This window comes from Hylobates moloch, unplaced genomic scaffold (assembly GCF_009828535.3).
Source record: "Hylobates moloch isolate HMO894 unplaced genomic scaffold, HMol_V3 SCAFFOLD_8, whole genome shotgun sequence".
Lineage (NCBI taxonomy): Eukaryota > Metazoa > Chordata > Mammalia > Primates > Hylobatidae > Hylobates > Hylobates moloch.
This window is the reverse complement of record NW_026652283.1, coordinates 56,830,534-56,849,066: the sequence shown is the minus strand read 5'-3', so window position 1 is coordinate 56,849,066 and position 18,533 is coordinate 56,830,534. Positions and strand designations below refer to the sequence as shown.

At 42.6% G+C, this 18,533-nt stretch overlaps 1 protein-coding gene across 2 annotated transcripts in view; it reads right to left on the bottom strand.

The window, feature by feature from the left end:
- Positions 1 to 18,533, bottom strand: part of ASTN1 (astrotactin 1) — a 307,337-nt gene that overhangs the window by 91,206 nt on the left and 197,598 nt on the right. For both annotated transcript variants that reach the window (XM_032160908.2, XM_032160909.2), the window contains exons 9-11: positions 13,500 to 13,574; positions 6,667 to 6,804; positions 6,000 to 6,150 (exon numbers count right to left, since the gene is read on the bottom strand). In XM_032160908.2, the coding sequence (XP_032016799.1) occupies positions 6,000 to 6,150; positions 6,667 to 6,804; positions 13,500 to 13,574 (364 nt within the window). The remainder of the gene's footprint in view (positions 1 to 5,999; positions 6,151 to 6,666; positions 6,805 to 13,499; positions 13,575 to 18,533) is intronic.

The window sequence follows — 18,533 nt, the reverse complement described above, 5'->3', positions numbered from 1 at the left end:
GCATGATTTTTGACAAAGACTTTGTTGAATGAAACATGAGCAGGCTTTGTTTCAGAATTCCAAAACCACATCTTGCCTGGCTTTAACGTCTAGATGACCACTGCTATCCCAAATTGGACCAGCTGAAATTCATACTCTCTTAGGAAACTTGCAGAAAAGACAGTTAGCTGCCTTGTCCAGGTTTTTTTTTTTTTTTTTTTTTTTTTTTTTTACTTATCGGTAAAGCCAAAAATAGTATTAACAGCTATCAGAAATTAAGCAATTCTTTGTGTAGAATAGTCTACATATATTATCTTCAACCCAATAACACAGGTACATTTCATCTTCTACAATTTAAAGATGAGAAAAATTAGACTCCGAAAGATAAGGTAACTTGTCTAGGGTCCCAGTGGTGGAAAATGGCATGATCAGACTTTGGGCCTAGATTGTCTGTCCTGAAAGCGTGTGTGTTTTCCATCTACTCCACCATGCTGCTTCTCTAGTATGATAAAATCTGGATTTATGAGAATCCCTAAAGAAGCAAAGTCAATGTGTCAACAAAGCAAAGCAATCCTGTAGATTTGTTGATTGCTTTAAGGAATTCCCAGAGTGTATTCTGGGGTCAATTATGGATTTGTAGATTCAGCCTAGTATTTAAGCATGCATACACACACACGAAGTACCAAAATACTTAGTGTAAATATTTTAGGACAAAACATTATAAAGTGTCCAGAGTGACGACCTTGATGGTGAATCAAGATCCTCAATCACTGAAAAAGATGCACTTATCCCTACTGCACTGTAACTTCCTTAGGCTGCAGTTCAGAGTAAAACATTTTAGAAAGATTTCCAGAAAATAAAAGGCTAAAACCCAAAATAATTTTCTTCTTAACCCTTGGGAACCAGAACACACATTCTTTAAGGAGTTTCCTAAGGTATAAATTTGTTTTGTTTTTTGCCTGAATCTTCTTTCTGCTGTTGCATCCACATTCTGGGTTCCCTCAAAATCTATAACTAAGCACAAAGAAACCAGAGTCTCCAAACCATGCCCTTCATCCTAGAAGTGTTTGTTGCCAGAGTCCTGTTGTCAGAAAGACATCCTGCCTCCAGGAGAAGCATGCATTTTCTGTTTGCAAGGGCTGGATATTCGTTTCTCCTGGCTGTGGACAATGCCTCCACTTATTCCTTGAAAGAGAACTGTTTGCTCAGGAGAGACCCCCAAGGTCATATATTAACCCTTCTTTGCATAGGTTGTATTTAGCATTCCCAGGGACTTTATAAACTACAGGCTTAAGAAGAAAACTCCATTTATTATGGCAACAGCCCTCCCCTAACAAAAAGGTTGAACAAATGAGCTCATATTTCAGTGACCCCTAAAATACACAAGGTTAATCATCTTTCGTGAGATGCTCATGGCTTCTTGACTAATTAGTGGTCTAAGGCATAATTTGCTAATGAGATTAAAATGATTTTTCCCATTCAACTCCTTTTCTTTGTCGTCTTTCCCCTCTTTTCCTACCAGTGATTTTTGGTTGATTAATCACTTAGGAGGCTGGTCAAATCTCACTAAGACTCACTAAGATGCATACTTCCATTTCAGATTATGAAGTGGGTGCTCTGTTGGGAGATGAGTATGAGAGATAAATACATGAACATATTCAGGGCCTCTGGGAGAAAAGGGATAGATTCTTGTAGCCGATCCTGCCTCACCTTACCTTAGATGATTCATAAGACATGCAAGTATAATTCCTATTAGAAATAGGTTCTCTTTTACTAAATGGCAACCACACTTCTTTTACAAATAATGATTCCCAAACTTTTTGATGGGCTCTAACGTGCAGGCTCAAGCCATCAGGACTTCTCCCAAGGGGAAAAGTTTGATGGAGTTAAATTTATATTTCAGCAGGGATAGCTTCCTGCCTACATTTCTCTGGAAGCCTCTGAGGCACACTCTTCTGCTTATTGTCCTACAGAGAGAAAGATAGCTGGTAATCTGTGATGGTCTCCGCACATCTGTGCTCCAGTAGAGGTGAAATGACACATTTCATGGGAAACCATTGTAGATAGCATGTGGAGGGAAGGGCGGCAGGGTCATTGGGTAATTCAAAGCTCATTAGAGCATAATGCTCTGGCAAGGAAGGTCGTGTGTTCAGTACATTTCTCCGCTTCCATGGCACAGACTGCTCACCTGTGTACATTCTTACATCTTACAAAGCTAAGGCATTTTTTGGCCACTTTCAGAATGAGTGTGAAGTTAAAGAAGGAGCATTAGAGCATGGGTTTCCCTCTTTTTTATTGCATTAGAAATCATTTTCAAAGATTCAAACAAAATTTTATATGAAACCTCAATAGATAGACTTGATAAGGGTGAAGATATCCTGGCTAAAGCTCAAAGCAGGGAGGCTGAAGCCCTGCCAGCCAAGCCTGCCCCAATCCCCACTGCCATCTCCCATGGCTACACCCTCCAATGATGTCCCTGGCATAATCCTAGAAACCTGTGAAGATATCACCTCACATGGCAAAAGCGACTTTGCAGATGTGATTAAATTAAGGATCTTGAAATGGAGAGATTATCCTGGATTATCTAGGTGGGCTCAATGTAATCACAAGAGTCCTTGAAAGCGGAAAGAGGAGGCAGAATTGGAGAGAGAGGGGGATGTGCTACAGAAAAATGGTCAGAAAAATGCACTGTTGCTGTCTTTAAATATGGAGAAGAGTCACGTGCCAAGAAATCTGGGTGGACTCTAGAATCTGCAAAAGGCAAGGGAATGGATTCCCCCTAGAGCCTCAAGAAAGAATTGCAGTCCTGGTGGCATTTTGATTTTAGCCCAGTGGGACCCAAGTTGAATTCTCACCTACAGAGTTGTAAGTCAATAAATGTGTGTAACTTATAGCCACTACATCTGTGGTAATTTGTTACAGAGGCACTAAGATTATAAGTACTCTTGAAAGACCCTATAGGGCTCACTCAATACACCAGAGAACTGCTGCTCTTGTACATCACCGGTAAGGAACACAGCTCTTACCTAGCACACTAAGAACAATGAGTAAGAGTTGGTCATCAGCAGTGGGTAGCTGACCATGATGCTTGGAACCTTCATGAAATTTCAGCAATCCGTGGCTATTGGAGAGCAGTCTGGTTTGGAATGGTGTGACTGTGGTTTGTACAGGTCTGTGCCTTTCACAGATATGTGTTTCCTGTCCTCAGAGACTATATAAACAATAGGGCAATTAACTGTGTAGCAATTAACCCTGTGGGAGTCCATGCATAACTGAGAAACATGTCCTGCTTCCTAGAAAGAATGAAAGTTGAGCAGCCTATGCGGACCAAACAAGAATCCCACCTGTCAGGTTTGAATCCAGCCAGGAAAATATAAGGGTATATGCCCTGCCTCTGCCCACATCTCTGCTCCTTCCTTAGGTTCCTTAAGAGTCAGTGTGTTCTGAGTTTCTTATCTCTCTCCTTTCATAAAAATAGGCCTTTCTTGGGAAGCCTTTCAGTTCAGCACCCAGAGGACTAAAGGTAAAGTTTCTGTGGAGAGGAGGAAGGCGGGCCAATGCTCTGCAAACTGCAGTTGGTTCAGCTGATACCTTTGTCCCTGGTCCACTTCCAGATGACAAGGGACCACTCTGCTGATATATCAGAGCTTTAGGACAGCACTGATGCTCGCTGGAGATGGGTCAGGCTCAAGGTCAAGTTTCTGACCTTCTCAGTGGAGTCACAAGGGTCATGATGGGAATCAGCTTTCACCCATCAGTCCTCCTGCCTCAGGAAGCCTACGCTTCACAGCCAATGAGAAAGAGGAAATCGAGTGTGTCTGCCAATCCACCTGCCCCTCCTTCTCCAGAAGCCACGTGGTCCAGTGGCTTCAAAGTGTTATGCTAATACCAAGTGCTGGTATAACTGGGTGACTTTCTGCAGGGGCTCCAATTCTAAAATGCAGCAGCCTTATTGCAAATGCATATTCATCAGAACTATTCCTGCTAGCTCTGTCTCACAGATCAGTGTTAAAAGTACAAAAAACCATCAGCATAGCTACGTGCCAAGTAAAAGGGGCTAGGATCACCAACAGAAGGCATCTGACAGGCAGACCCTGAGGGGCTCAGGAAGGGACACAGAAGTGGCAAAAGAGGAAGAGCCTAACCCTGTGTTTGTCTGCTAATGCATGTGCATGCTCAAACCCATACTGCAGTGGCTACAGAGGGTAGGGAAGGAGGTGCACATATGAACACACAGTGTTTCAGCACTTAGAATGACTCCAGATGCTAATAAGAAATGAAAGGCTCAAATCTGGATGAAGAAATATAAGCTGAATAGCTTTTTTAAAAAGTATCTCAGCTGCGAGCTCCATTAGATAGTGAAATTGTCTCCTGAGGATCCCAGCTGGGAGCACATTGCTTAAGACATGTGAGAGTGGACCAGCCAAAGGCAGGGTGGCACTGTGGGACATCAACTTTCCCCTTGGCTGCCTTTGGGAGGCATGACCTAAAGAGCACTGTTCTTTGCATTTTCCTGACAGTCCTTCCTGTTCTTCTTTCCCCTCCTTATCATGGACCCACAGGTTCTGCTCCTACCTGCCCCTCAGTGCTCTCTCTCTCCCTTTCTTTTTCTTCATTTTCTCTTCCTTCTCAGATGAATCAGCCTCCTGTCAACTGCTGCCTCATAGATAAAAGTTTGGGGAGGCCTTAGGGCTGGGAGCACTCCACTCTGTACCAGGCACATATCTGTCTTTGATTGAGAGCAGCTCCCTGAACAGAACAGGTGCTCAGTGATGGGGAAGAGGGGAGGGGAAAGATGGCATCAGCGCAGCATCCTCACAGCTTGTCCCTGCTCTGGGTCCTCTCATAAAGCACAGCTGTCAGACTGGAAAGAGAGATGGGGCACCATATCCTCCCCAGAGCTGGAAGCTCCTGCTCCACCCGCCAATCCAGTAGAGCTACCAGTGAATCATCTCTTCCTCTCCTCTGCTGTCAATCTGAATGGCTCTCCTCCCTGCCTCCTCTGACCCATTCCCTCTCCTCTCTTGAGGACTATATCATTCTGCCTTCGAAGAAGGGACGGATGGAAACAGACAATAGTTCTATGGGCATAAGAATGGCCCACACAAAGGAGCCAGCAGCCAAAGGCTTCATCTGTTCCTGTCTCCACTTCCCTGCATGGCACAGTTCAGTCTTCACATCCATGATGTGGGAGATAGCTCAGTCCACTGTAGCCCAAATTGTCTTACTAGTTAATAGTATCACATTTTTTTTAAGAGACAGGGTCTCATTCTGTTGTCCAGGTTGAAGTGCAGTGGTGAGATCATAGCTCATTGCAGCCTTGAACTCCTGGGCTGAAGGAATCCTTCTGCCTCAGCCTCCAGAGTGGGTAAGACTATCAGCATACACTGCCATGCCCAGCAAATTTATTCCATTTTTTGTTGTTGTTGTAGAGACGAGGGTCTCGCTATGTTGCCCAGGCTGGTCTCAAACTCCTGGCTGCAAGTGACTCTCTCACCTCGGCCTCCCAAAGCATTGAGATTACAGGTGTGAGTCAGCCACCATAAACAGAGTCCATAGAGCTGATAATGAAGTACTTTAGAAACCCACCTTTGAAGAAGCAGGTGCTCATTGCTGTGGTCGCAGAGGGGACAAAGTTTTTTTTTTTTAATTTTTATTTTTTCACTACCATTCCTGGCATAACTTACTTCTTTCATCACTCTAGCTTTAGGTAGGTTTCTCCTAAAATTTTCTATTACATTTAGAATCAATGTCATACAATTAAGCAATTATTTAGTTCTTATCAACTAATTTTTTCTTGAATAGTTATAGTGCACATAGTAGGTACTCCATAACAACTTCTAGACTGATTCATGATTACCTTCTCATCCTTATCAAGAGAAAATCCCTAATTTACACTAAATGGTGTTTACAACTGGGGATCACAGCACATTTTTCCCTATATATCTGTATTGTTTCTTCCCCCGTGCCTTTCCTCCCCATCCCCAAACACAAACTACTAGCTTGCAGGGCAGACCTACCACACAACCAGTGGAGTCCAGCTTGCGATCTGAAATACAGCGGAAATTCTTACTGCAGCCCCCGTTATCTTTGCTGCAGTCGCGCACCGGCCCAAAGGAATCTAAGAGAACCTCCAGGCTGTCGAAGGAGGATGAAGTCATCAGCTCCTCTCTGTGGGGAGAAAGAGTGGGAGGCAGGGAACAGTCAAGGAGATTCCAGATGCAACAAGTGGCGTTACATTCCATGCTCCTATCTAGTCAACTGAATTGTATCTCACTCTCTCTTATAAAAATTGAAGATCAACTATACTCCAAGCCTGGAACTAACAAATGATGGGCATTCTCTCTATCTAGGAAATGAGCCAAGGCTGTAACGCCTGGTCAAAGAAAGAGGTCTAAACTTGGGCAAGTAAATTAACATTTTATTGCCTGTGAGTCTTTAGCGTATGTGAGAAGTGCTTACCAACTCTAATTTTATGTCTTCTTCCAGTGAATGAGCCTTGGGATGTGCAATATTGACCCAGATAAAAAGCAGATCCTGGCACAACATAGGGGGAATTTGCAGGCTGCCTGCCAATTTTTCCTTTTAGCTTGTTGTGACTCCTTCCCCAGTACCTAGAACCTACAGGTAGTTTCTCACTCTGCTTCCCAAGCCAATTGCAGGCCTCAGTCCTGAAGCCAGACTCACCTGACCTCCACAGCATCCTCCATCACGGTCATGTCCGTCTTGCACTTTGCTGATGGATTGATGGCCAGTTCGGCTGGTGGAATCACAAAGCTCTTGCTGAGGGGCAACCACATGCCCTCCCCAAGGGTGTAGGTGAATCTGCAGGGACACCCAGTGCCAGGTGGTCATGACTGGGGGCATAACAACTCACCACTGGGGGATCTGGCATTCCATTACCAGTGCTTTCTTCTCACCATTTGTAGTCCTCTTCAGAAAGATTGCCTTTTTATAGGTGCAGTGACTAAGTTCTAAGGAGGCAGAGAGGCCAACCCTTGCTCACATGGCCAGGCAGCTGGAGAGCTGATTATGGTGCCTGCTCACTAGTTGTTAGAAGTAGTTTTTATCAAGTCATAAAAAGCAAGTTCCAGCTTTCTTCGGATTTGAAGCTGGGCTTCCCCTGTCTTGAGTCAGATATAATTGGAAGTATTTTAATTGAAGAGAGATGCCAGCCTCCCACTGTCTCCATCCCACGGCTGCACACCCACAGTGGCAGCAATGGCATCTCTCTGTGCCTGGAGGAACCCTAACAAAGAAAAGAAAGAAAGAAAGCACCCCTTTACAGCTTCTGTGTGATGGGAACAGAAATGACTGAAGCCAAGAGCCTCCAGGGAGGAGAGAAGAGCAGATGAACAAATGAACAAAACAGGCCCAGATTTATTCTCTGCACTCCTACCCACACCATTGGCTAAAGGTGCTAACCCTTGGGATACAGGGAAGATTTTTTTTTTTTTATTCTTACAACAAGGGCTAAAAGAAATAAAAGAATCAACCGGCATTTCAAGGGAGAGCTTAAGAAAACCAAGAGAGATTATTTGTTTATTTATTCATTCATTTCATTTCAAAGGCATTCAAATGCTCTGTGTTCATAGTCAAAAATAGTTTGTGGGGTGAAAGCCAGTGTGGATGGGATATGAGGAGGCTGTGGCAGTCTGGCATCCCCTCCCCACTTAATGTGGAGGGAGGAACAATGGAAGGATGCTTACAATTAAACAGAACCAGGCGCTGGCTCCATTAGCATGCTGCTCACACAGCACCATTTCAGAATCCTGCTCCTTTCTCTTCCCATACACAACCCTCTCCTTTCCCCAGGTTGCCTGAAATTCTAGGAAACCAGATTGATGACTTCAGATCTTTTATTTAAAAAAAAAAAAATGTAGCCCTCTCCAGTAAGCTGGCCACAGAGCAGACCCATTGACTAGGGCTCATGAGTGAGAGGGCAGCCAAGCCACATGATTTCTGCCTATACCCTGAAAGAGAGTCCTGGGCCCTAGAGCAGCTGGAGGGGTGTGGGACATGTGCCAGCTTAAAGCAGGGGATTTCCAGGGGCCAGGCAGAGCCACTGGTAGGAGGGAAGTGGCCAGGGTTTGGGGGATTTTCTCCCATTTCCACCCTGACTCTTGGGCCCCTACTTCTCTGACAAGTTGGTGAACCTCTGCATTAAGGAGCATTGAAATGTCAGAGATGCTTCTGGCTCTGAAAGAATCACTCAATTCTCCCCACTCACAGGAGTATCAAGCAGTAGGTCTGTGCAGGGAGGTGCCTGCACCGGGGGAGGAAAGCTTGTTACTTAGGGGACAATAGAAGATCATCACTTCATTCTTCTGTGAAGCAGTTAGCAAAATTGGAAGCATGACAGCCCCTTCACTCACACACACACACACACACACACTCACAAACACAAACACACAGTCACACACTTCATCTGGTAAGATTAAGGAGCCCATTCAGGGCTGATTGCCTCAAGGTACCTGGAATCCGGGACTTAAGGATAATGTAGGTTGAAGACAACAACCTCCAAGAATTCGTATAATTTCACTTTGCATTTCATAATGGACATCCTTGAGTTAGAAACATTATAACAGGCAGGCTGGAGTGGGGGCACCTCCGCTATTACATCGTTTTAGAGAGAATGTCTACAAGTAGTTTGAATGGTACCAAGGAGGAGGCAGCTTATTGAACATAGAAATAAAATTTTGTTTTCTATTTTGATTTTACAATTACAATATTTGCATTGATGCAGAGCAACAAATCTGTGACCTGTGGTTTATAAATTTATGTAACTGATTTTAGGAAGCCGTTGGCAGTTCTGATACATTTCTGATGGTTAATTTTTCTTTTCAAAGAGGAGGCTCCATGCCCATCCATCTCACAGTTTTCTCTTCCTCCTCTGAATACATTAATATTTCTAAGAGAAAAGCAAATCACATCTTCCCCCAACTTAAACTGTTTATGGCACCCTGTACCTACAGAATAAAGTCCCAACCTCCAAAGAGGTCATCTCCGACAGCTGATAGCTTCTTCAGCTTCTTTTTTCACCAAACCCTGGGTCACCCTCTGCTCTTACAATGAGACCTGACCATAGTTCCTAAAGTTGTCCTGATTTTCTCACCTCTTTGCTGTTGCTCCTGATAGTCCTTCTTTCTGGATTTTCTTCCCTCTCTTCTTTGCCTGACTTCTAATCATTTGCAGGTAATCAGGTAAGATCCTACGCCTTCCAGAAAGCTCCCCAGGGCCTTCACCCTCTACCCTCAGGCTGAACAAGGGGCTGAGCCTGTGCACCTGACTCAGAGCCCCTTGCTGTACCTGAAATGATGAGTTGTGCCTGTCTCTTCATGTGTCCATCACCACTCAGAAGAATGTGCTCTCTTGGATGGCAGAGGACAGTTCTTGTCATTTTTGTATCCCCACTGCCTCACACAATTTCTGCCCCAAAGACGTCACTCAATAAATATTTATTGACAGATCAATAATGATATTTCATTAGGTTCTTTAGTTTGCACAACTTTCTGGGGAACATAATCTCAATGTTCAAATTTAAAGGTGGAAGCAAAGGTGAAGATTATCCTCCATGTAGAGCAGGCTATAGGTTAAACTCTGGGTTTAAACGGATTTAAAGGTTAAGGTGGAAATGAATTTGATATTGTGAGAAACCTATGTGCAGAGCAGCTCCTGAGACACTGCACTGGACCATGTTAAAAAGAAAAGCAGCCTCCGGTAAGATCAAGGTGAAACCCTGTAGGGGAAGCAAAGTCAGGTGTTGGGTGAGACTAACCTTTGCAGAGAACTGTAAAGGGGCAGGTGCTCTGTAGCGTGGCCTCATTTATCCTTACAACAGTCCTCTGAGGCTGGTCATCTGGCCCCATTTTACCGATGTATCAACTAATTTTTAAGGCTAGTAACCTCTCCAAGGTCACCCTCTGTAAATGGGAAAATTGTGATTGGTCTGATTCTCAGGTATGGATCCCAGCAGCTTTCTAGTTCATGCTGGCTCAGGCCTACGGAATTCTAAAGTTTTCTTTCATCTGCAAAATCTACTGAGTAACTCCAAAAACCAAATATAGAACAAACTGTCAGAGAAAAGCTGTGTCCTAAAATCTCATCTGTCCCTCATTCATGCAGATTTGGCAGGAACAACTTCAAAAAGCTACCCAAGAGAAGCTGGGTGAGCATCTAGAATGCTTTCCCAACTCGGGCCTTCTCTGGAGACAGCTGGTGCTGACCAGTGCAGTTGATGGCTCAGCTGTGCACTGAGTCCTGCACACAGCCCTGTGTTAAACTAGAGCTAGAAATTCCTGTCCAGAGGCAAACACTCACCAGAGAGAGCTGCACAGAACAAGGCTGCGGTCTCACCATGGCTTGCCATTAAATGGAATGTGAGGAAACGGATCAATTGCTCTTGACCTGGCATCTCCACGCTTCCTCAGAGCAGGCTATTCCAGGACAAGGAATTGTTCCAAAGGATGCAGGCACTCACTCTGAGGGAAGGTCTCTGTGGGATCAATTTGGTCTGTACCAATCCCTACCCCCACAGTCTAGTGGAAAGGAGTGATCCTAGCCACAGAGGAAAGGACTTCTTGGACACTGGAATGGGTTTGTTGGGAAGATTCAGTCGGTAGGTTCAGGGTCCTCTTAGATCCTTTGAGTCTAGCTTAGGCCCTTCCCAAGTTATTTGGGATTGCAGATTATCAAGGTTAGGTTGAACATCAAGGTCTTTTCTTACTCTGGGTTCAAGTTTTTAGGAACTGCCTGAAATGATTATCTACATATGTCTATTGAAGGCCTGCTGTGTTCAAAATTGTATGTTGGATGTTAAATATCTAAAGTGATGTAAGATACCACTCCTTCCCTCAAGAAGAATATCATTTCATTGGGGAAAAATAGGCAGTTGAAAAATAAATATTAAACAAAATAATTGACAAATACTTATTAAAATCAGTATATTATAGGCATTTGCAGGGGTAAAGTCATTGCAGATTGGTACAGTGGATTGGAGACATTTCAGAGCAACATTCTTCAATCCTGGCTTCAGGTTAGAATCACCATAGTGCTTTTAAAAAACACTCATGCCCTCACCACACCTTCCAGAACTTATGAATTAATTGCTTTGCTCTGGGTATGATCGCCAGTCATTTTTAAAGCACACTGGGGACTCTCATAGACAGCCAGGGTTGAAGACTGCTTTTTGGATGAGACTGTAAATGCTTGAAGTCAGAGACTATCTTGGTCATATTTGTTTGGTTCTATCTGCAGCATCTGAAACAGTACCTTGAAACAGTAGGTGTTCAGTAGATGCTGAGTTTGGTGGAGACTTGATCTGGACCATAAAAACTGGTAGCATTTATATTATGAGAAAAACGTGCATTCTTGCTAGAGGAAAGGGTACGAGCAAATGCACAGAGTGGGAGATACTCAATTTATTGCGGATATTGGATCACTTAGAAAACAGATTCAACTAAGAACAAAAGGTTCTCTAGAAGAAGAGTGGCTCATTTAGAGGAAATTGTATGTTGGCATTCAATAGTAAAAAGATTTAAATGGTGGAATTTAAACTCTATTTCAGAGTCCAGAGAGATGTTCAGGAGCTTGGAATTCAACAGGACACTAAATCATGAGTGAGCATAGTAGCAAATAAGTAGCCAATTACAGTCATTGACCAGGTCATAGAATTTTTTAGAGTGGTTGTTGGTAGGTGGTTTACTCAGATGCCAGAGTGGTTTTGATTAAAGTTCCTGGTACCTAAAATAAACAGATCGTGACCCATTTCTTTCATTTGAGAGGCTAGTTATTTCCATGTTAGGGACAAAAATTCTTAATCACTTATTGATTAACCCACTGGCTCCTGAGATATCTGACCTCATGGGTCAAACCACACAGTTGGCCCCCTCTATAGTGCTTGGATAAAACATCCAATTGGCAGCTAGCAACTTTGAAAACAACATAAATGGTGCTTGTGGGGATAGAAACAGTTTTTGTGCAGGTTTTGCTTGAATAGCAATTTTATTAAGGCCCTTGTTTTTCAAACTACTAGTTTCTGACTTTTAGGGAATGGGGAACTTATCTATGTCAATCAGCCAGATTCCACTAGGCTCCTCATCTGCCTTATCTTTATCACCCTTTGAAGTCCTGGAAGACCAGCAATAGGAAAAAGAAAGAAAAAGTCAGCTGAATGATAAATCCTTGTTGGAAAGTTTTAATGCCCAAGTCACAGTCCAAGGAATGGAGCTGACATCTCTCGCAGCACAAATCCTCAAAAGCAGCCTGTAGCCAATGCCATTAGCATGACCCAGCCTTCCCTGGGACAGACACTCAGGAGAGAAAAGGACAAGGGAAAGTCCTTTGAGGAAGTGGTTCTGTGAATCCATACTCTAGCTAGGAGCGTGCCTAAGAGAACATGCTATGGCTAAACTGAGTCCACAGCGAGCTACAGGAGGAGCAGTAGAAGCTTTGCAAATGAGTGAACTCTAGGAGGCAAATGCAGGAGCAAAAATCAACACCTAGGCCAGGAATGGCTGACAGGGCTGGTCTGGGAAGGGGCTTAGAAAGGTGGCAGTGAAAAAGTGAGACTCAGCAAACCGTATGGATGCAAGTCTTCCATTTGTCCTACGCTGCTCACCATTTCTCCAGAAAAGGCATGCAGTAGCTGAATTCATCAGCCGCTTATGCAGGACTACTCACTTCCTCTACTTAGAGGACTTACTCAAGGAGGGACATGTATTCATGCCCATACTGTCAAGCCAAGCACTTAGACGGAACTCAGCAAATGTATGTTAAGTGAATGATAGATTGACAAAATGAATGGATGGTAAGATCTTATTTTGGAAATAAACTGTTCCAGCTAAGGCCTAGTATGAATTAAACTTTATTATAATCGAATCGTTCCTGGCTGGCACTCAAATTATTCCTCTGCTGTGGGCCTTTCTAATACATGCTATTCCCAGGTATGTAGGTAGAAATTTGGGAGGGAGTAGAAGCATCCAATTTGATCAGCAAAGTAGTAGGCAAAAGAAAATAATAATGAGGTAGAGTTTAGAAAAGGGGAAGGCAGGGGCGGGAGAGATTCATTTTGAACAACTTAAGACTCTGTGAGGAAGGTGCAAATTAGATGCAAAATGGAGAGGCAGAAACTGACATTAATTTCCTACTCTGTGCCAGTTTCTGTGCCAGGGACTTTCCCTGCATTATCTCATATATCCCTCACAATAACCCAGCCAGGCATGTAATATAGCCCCATTTAACAAATGCAGAGCCTGGAGGCTTCAAGAGGTTGAGTAAATTAGTGAGGTTCCCAGAGCTGGCAAAGAAGGAAGCCAGGGCCCAAACAGAATCTGTCTGACCTCCAAGTCCTCCATGTTGTCCCTGGGCATGACTGGGGGCAAGCACTTTTGTTAGCAGGTGGCCGTGACAACTCAAGGTGTTTCCCATTTTATACTTTACCACTAGGAAAGTAAGTTCAGGGGGAAGCGGAACACAGGGTTTGCAGACATACATAAGCAAGTCCCTAGACAATCACTTACCTAAATATTTTATCAGAGGGCTGCTCTCCCAAAACCAGGTCAAAGCCTCGCTGAAATATTGTGTAAGGCCATGGCCTAAAAAAAGAAACATCATTCAATTAAATTCAACTCAACAAATACTCACTGAACACCCACTTCATACCAGGCACAGTGCTAGGTGGTAGAGACCCAGCCATCCAGGGCATAGCCCTTGCCCTCAAGAAACTCACTAATACGAGCTCACACATGACCTTGAATCCTGGGACCTGATGAAGAACACGATAAATGTAAAAGTCACTGAACTACTAGGAAAATGGAATTTAATAGCCATGACAATTGGAACTACATATAGAGTAAAATTATATGAAGATAGACCTCACATATTCATAATTCATGGTCCTTTAGATGTAGATTCACAGAAACCTAGTTTGATCTCGCTTAAGAAGAGCAGCGTGATTTCTTGGGAATCAGACAGTTCCGGATTCAAACCTCATTCTTACATTGAACCAGCTGTCTGACCATGGACAGATAATTTGCTTGCCAGTCCTAATTTCCTATAGGGTCAATAAATGATACCTACCTAACAGACCACTGTGAAGGTTAAGCAGACCTCTTAGGCCAAAGACTACAGCTCGTACAGGATATTCAATGTGTTTTCTTTTCTTATTCAAAATGACAAGAGGATTCTGGGTCTTTGATAGGTTTCAGACATCTTCAAACATTTTAATGTCACTCACTCAAACAGAAACAATTGAAATCATGTTTGCAAATATTTCTTAACTGTAATTCCTTCTAGTGAACATCTAGGTATTGTCATATGTATTAGAAAGTAACAAGACTATTTCTTTTAAATAGTGTGTATCTTTTCACTAAACCAGATCTCTAAGCCCATTATTTAATCATTAAAGCAAGACTTAGCAAAGCCCAGATCTTGTGAGTACTGAGCTATTGCACACACTAGGTGGATTTAGCCCTTACACTTGTGCAACTTACAGTCTCATAATGAACCCAATTATTGACAATTTTACTGTAGACATTCCTTTTGTTTTCAAGGACTACAAAAAGTCAGGGGAATAAATTATAATTATTATTTGGGGCTAATTCTAATACTAGGAGTTAATCTACTGGTTTTCAATGCAGAGGGTATCACCCCATAGAGGGCATTTTGATAAATGTATGGCAGTTGTTCTTCAATGACACAATGACTGAAGGTCATTATTGCCCTTTAGAAGGTGGGGCTAGGATGGCTAAAACAGTGCATTGCTCAGGACAGTTCTGCAGAACAAAAATTTCCCCATGTCCTACAAGCTTTTGAATGTCATGCAAGACATTTATTTAAGTTTTGAAAACCCGCTTCTAATGGTTTGAGCATAGATGCTAATTCCATTGACATATAAGCACAAAGTACAGTTTCAATACACAGTGAATTTTCTAGGTCCATTAACTACTTTATAATTTGAGGGGAGGTTACACATTGTATAATCACTTTGAATCACCAATACAGCACATGTGTATCAGTCTGTATTGCTCTCACACATATCATAATACAGTATTGCATATTATACTATATATTATATTATGGTGAATCTGTACTAGGTACAAATGTCTATCAAATTTAGTATTTATTTTATTGTAATGGAGCATTAAAATATTTATTATAATTAGCATAGGAAGACATAATTATTAAATATTAAGTTATAACATTATAAATTATTCTTATTTCTCCCTTAATTAATATTGAAACACTATATTTGTTAAAATTTTGTATATACAGATTTTATTATTTATAAATTTTATTTACACATAATAAAAGGGGTTAAAAATATTTGTTACAAAATATTGATAGTGTTGGAAATCACCAACTTAACCCAACAAGCTAACAAATTAATTACCCAGAGTCTTTATTTGTTGCAAGGGAAAGCCGTTGGAACTATATAAGGAAGTGGCTAGGATGAATGTGTTCATTATTTAAGCTTACTATTTATAAATGCATTATTCCTGGGATTCAATTTGGAAATACCTAAAGGCAAGAATTGGCTCCATAAAGTATCCAAACAGTGTACTGTGAATAACTCTTGCATCAAATAAAAGGCCCTTCCCCAGGTGTTTTTTATGTTTGTTTCATCATTGTAGGTGAACCCACAGAGTAGGGTTTGAATTTGATTCTTTTTTGCTGAACAGAAAAAGGTGGTTTATGCACAGCTAAAAATATCGTTAATTCAAGGAAAAGTCTAGAAATCACGAGAAAAAAAATTCTCTATAATCCCAGACACCTAGAAAAGGCAATAAAAGAAGAGGGATGTGCAATTTTATTTATCTCTATTTTGGGTAGGATCATATTTTATTTACTGTCAGTTTAACATTTTGAATAACATACATTTTGCCTTCCAGCCATTTCTAGCACTCAAAACTGATACAATGTGTAATTATAGTTAATTGTTGGCATAGTTCCTAGGTTGTTTGAAAATATATTTTCAGGAGCCAAATGACTGGCATTAAATACTATGTGAACAATTAGCTATGCAGAATGACACAAATAAACCTGTATTCAAGCCAAAGCCAAAGTTAAGGAAGCAATGAGCTTGGACATATTTATTAAGCACACATCCACTGTTGCTAAGTAGTTTAGGTCAAGGAGACCTCCTGCTCTTGAGGGGCCTAAAAATTAAGAACATCAACTCAAATTGGAAGGATGTAGAGGAGTGCAGTGTAGACCCCACCCTGATCACATTTAGAGGCAGGAGTGTAGTGTAGACCCCATCCTGATCACATTTAAAGGCAGCAGGGCACATTGGTTTTAGGACGTGGATTCTGGAGTTAGCCTGCCTATTTCAAATGCCAGCTTAGCCACCAATCACTGTGTGACTTTGGGCAAGTTCCTTCATCATTCTATAACCCCATATCCTCATTTGTAAAATGAGGCTGATGGTAATAACTGTATCTATTTGACAAAGTTGTTATGAGGAGGAACTAGCTAATGTAATTAAAGTGCCTAGAACAGTGCGTGGCATTTAGTGAGTGCCACACATAGAATCATTTGTTAAATAAATTAAATTGATCAATTACATGCAGCAAATATAAATACTATAATAAGGAGCGGTTCCCAAATTTCAATAGGGGAAGAAGTGTCTTGCCCTAAGGTGCAAATGCAATGCCAACGCCAGGCTTTAACTCAGACTGTAGATGTCTTCACATAGGCTGGAGAGGAGGCAATGTGAGTATGGAAAGGCCAAAGCCCTGACACCCCACCTCCCACCTCCCACTTCCCACCCAGTGGTCACTTCACAGGGCAACTAACTCTACAGCATTGACATTAAACACAAAGAGCAGGGAAGAGCATATTGTGAAATGGCAAGAGAAGTCAGCAAGTAGCAAATTGCACTAGCAAAGGAATAAAGGGGAATTTACTTAATGTCTTCCCTCTAGTCCGGAATGATCTGCCAGAGAGACAAGAAATCTTACTTGATTTATTTAGCAAATATTTGTAGAGGCCTATTGTGTGTGAACTGTGATATTAGGCAACAGGAATTGGGATAAAGAGATTCTTGCCCTCAAAGGAATCTAAGGTCTTTGTGAAGAAACACATATAGACCCAGACAAACCACTGAGAATGTTAAAAGGGAAGAGGAAGGGGTTTTTAGGAAATAAGCTAAGTGGCAATGGCTGGTGGTAGAGTCGCCATCCTGGGTGCAGGGAAGGCTGATGTTGGCAGTGCATGGAATGACAGTGGAGGGTCTGGCAGGGGAGCTTGGTGCACATAAGTAGAAGGCCACAGATGGCCATACAGGAAAAGGCGGGGCAAAGTAATGAAGAGCTGGACGTAAAAGCACTCATAACGCTTTGAAAAGGACTTACTTGAAACCCACTGAAAGAGGAAAGGCCTCTGTATTTGGGCTCTTTGAGTGCAAGTGAAAGTAAGAACCCCCCCCGCCTCCAAAAAAAAAGCCTGTCATGAAGTCTTGTATCCAGGTTTAAATGGAAGTTGCCTCTGAGATGCCTGTAAGCAGGGTCTAAAGGCCCTTCTATGTGTCCCTTGCCTCCCTTTGCTCTGTTTCTCAGACCATGGACTTCATTCCAAGCAGCTCAGACACATGGTGGAGATGGCCCCTAGCCATATGGGCCACAGAAGAAACACTTTGTCTCCTCATTAGGAAAAAAAATAATCTGTGGGAGAACTGCCTGACGTATTCTGAGTCAGATGAGCAACCTGGACCAATCTCTTGGCTGGGTAAGCAGAGGCTTCTAAAGAGACAGCAACTCCTATCTGGTTTTCTGGGCTGGAGCTGGAAAGGAGAATGAGTGGCAAGCCTCAGCTTCTGTCTGCTTGTAATGGTAAGAGTCTTGCCTCAATTAGAAGTGAGCAGCATTATTGAGCAGACTGTGCCAATATTCATTTTGTGGAAAGGGCACTAGGCCATCAAGGAGCCCATGGATGGTGTCCGGTCAGATGCGGGGCAGAAGGTTGAACCCTGCCATTGGAAGGAACTTTCAGTCTCTCATAGCCACTTTGATATGTGGTCTCCAATATTCTCTCAATGCAGGGCAAACCACTCACATCTTTTTAGTCAGAATAGAGCATTTTTGTTTGTTTGTTTGTTTAGATCTTCATTCTAACAAATAAAGACCCTGAAGATTGTCGTCCCATGTGGGCAGCTGCAGGTGGCTTCCATTCAGGCACATCATAGGAAGCACCGCAGACCCATGCCCATGCCTGTGCCACGGAGGAGCCCATTGTAACGGATGCACAGCAGCCAGCAGGCACACATGCAAACGCATATGCTGAGAACTAGTGGTAATCTTTTATTTGCCTGTTCTTTCTTCCTCCTGTCTCACACAATACCCACAGTCTATTCAGAGTCTTCTCTAAGCACTGGCAATTTTCAAGCTTTTGGTTTCTCTCCCAATTCTCTCTCCTCCGCTTTAGGACATATCCACTTTTGCAGGGATTTTTCCCTTAGTCTAGGTGATTTGTTGGGCCAGAGGTTGGCTGTGGCCTTGACTTGACTTGATGCTTGTCCTTCACGCTGATAGCTTGGGCATTTCTTTCACTCTGTA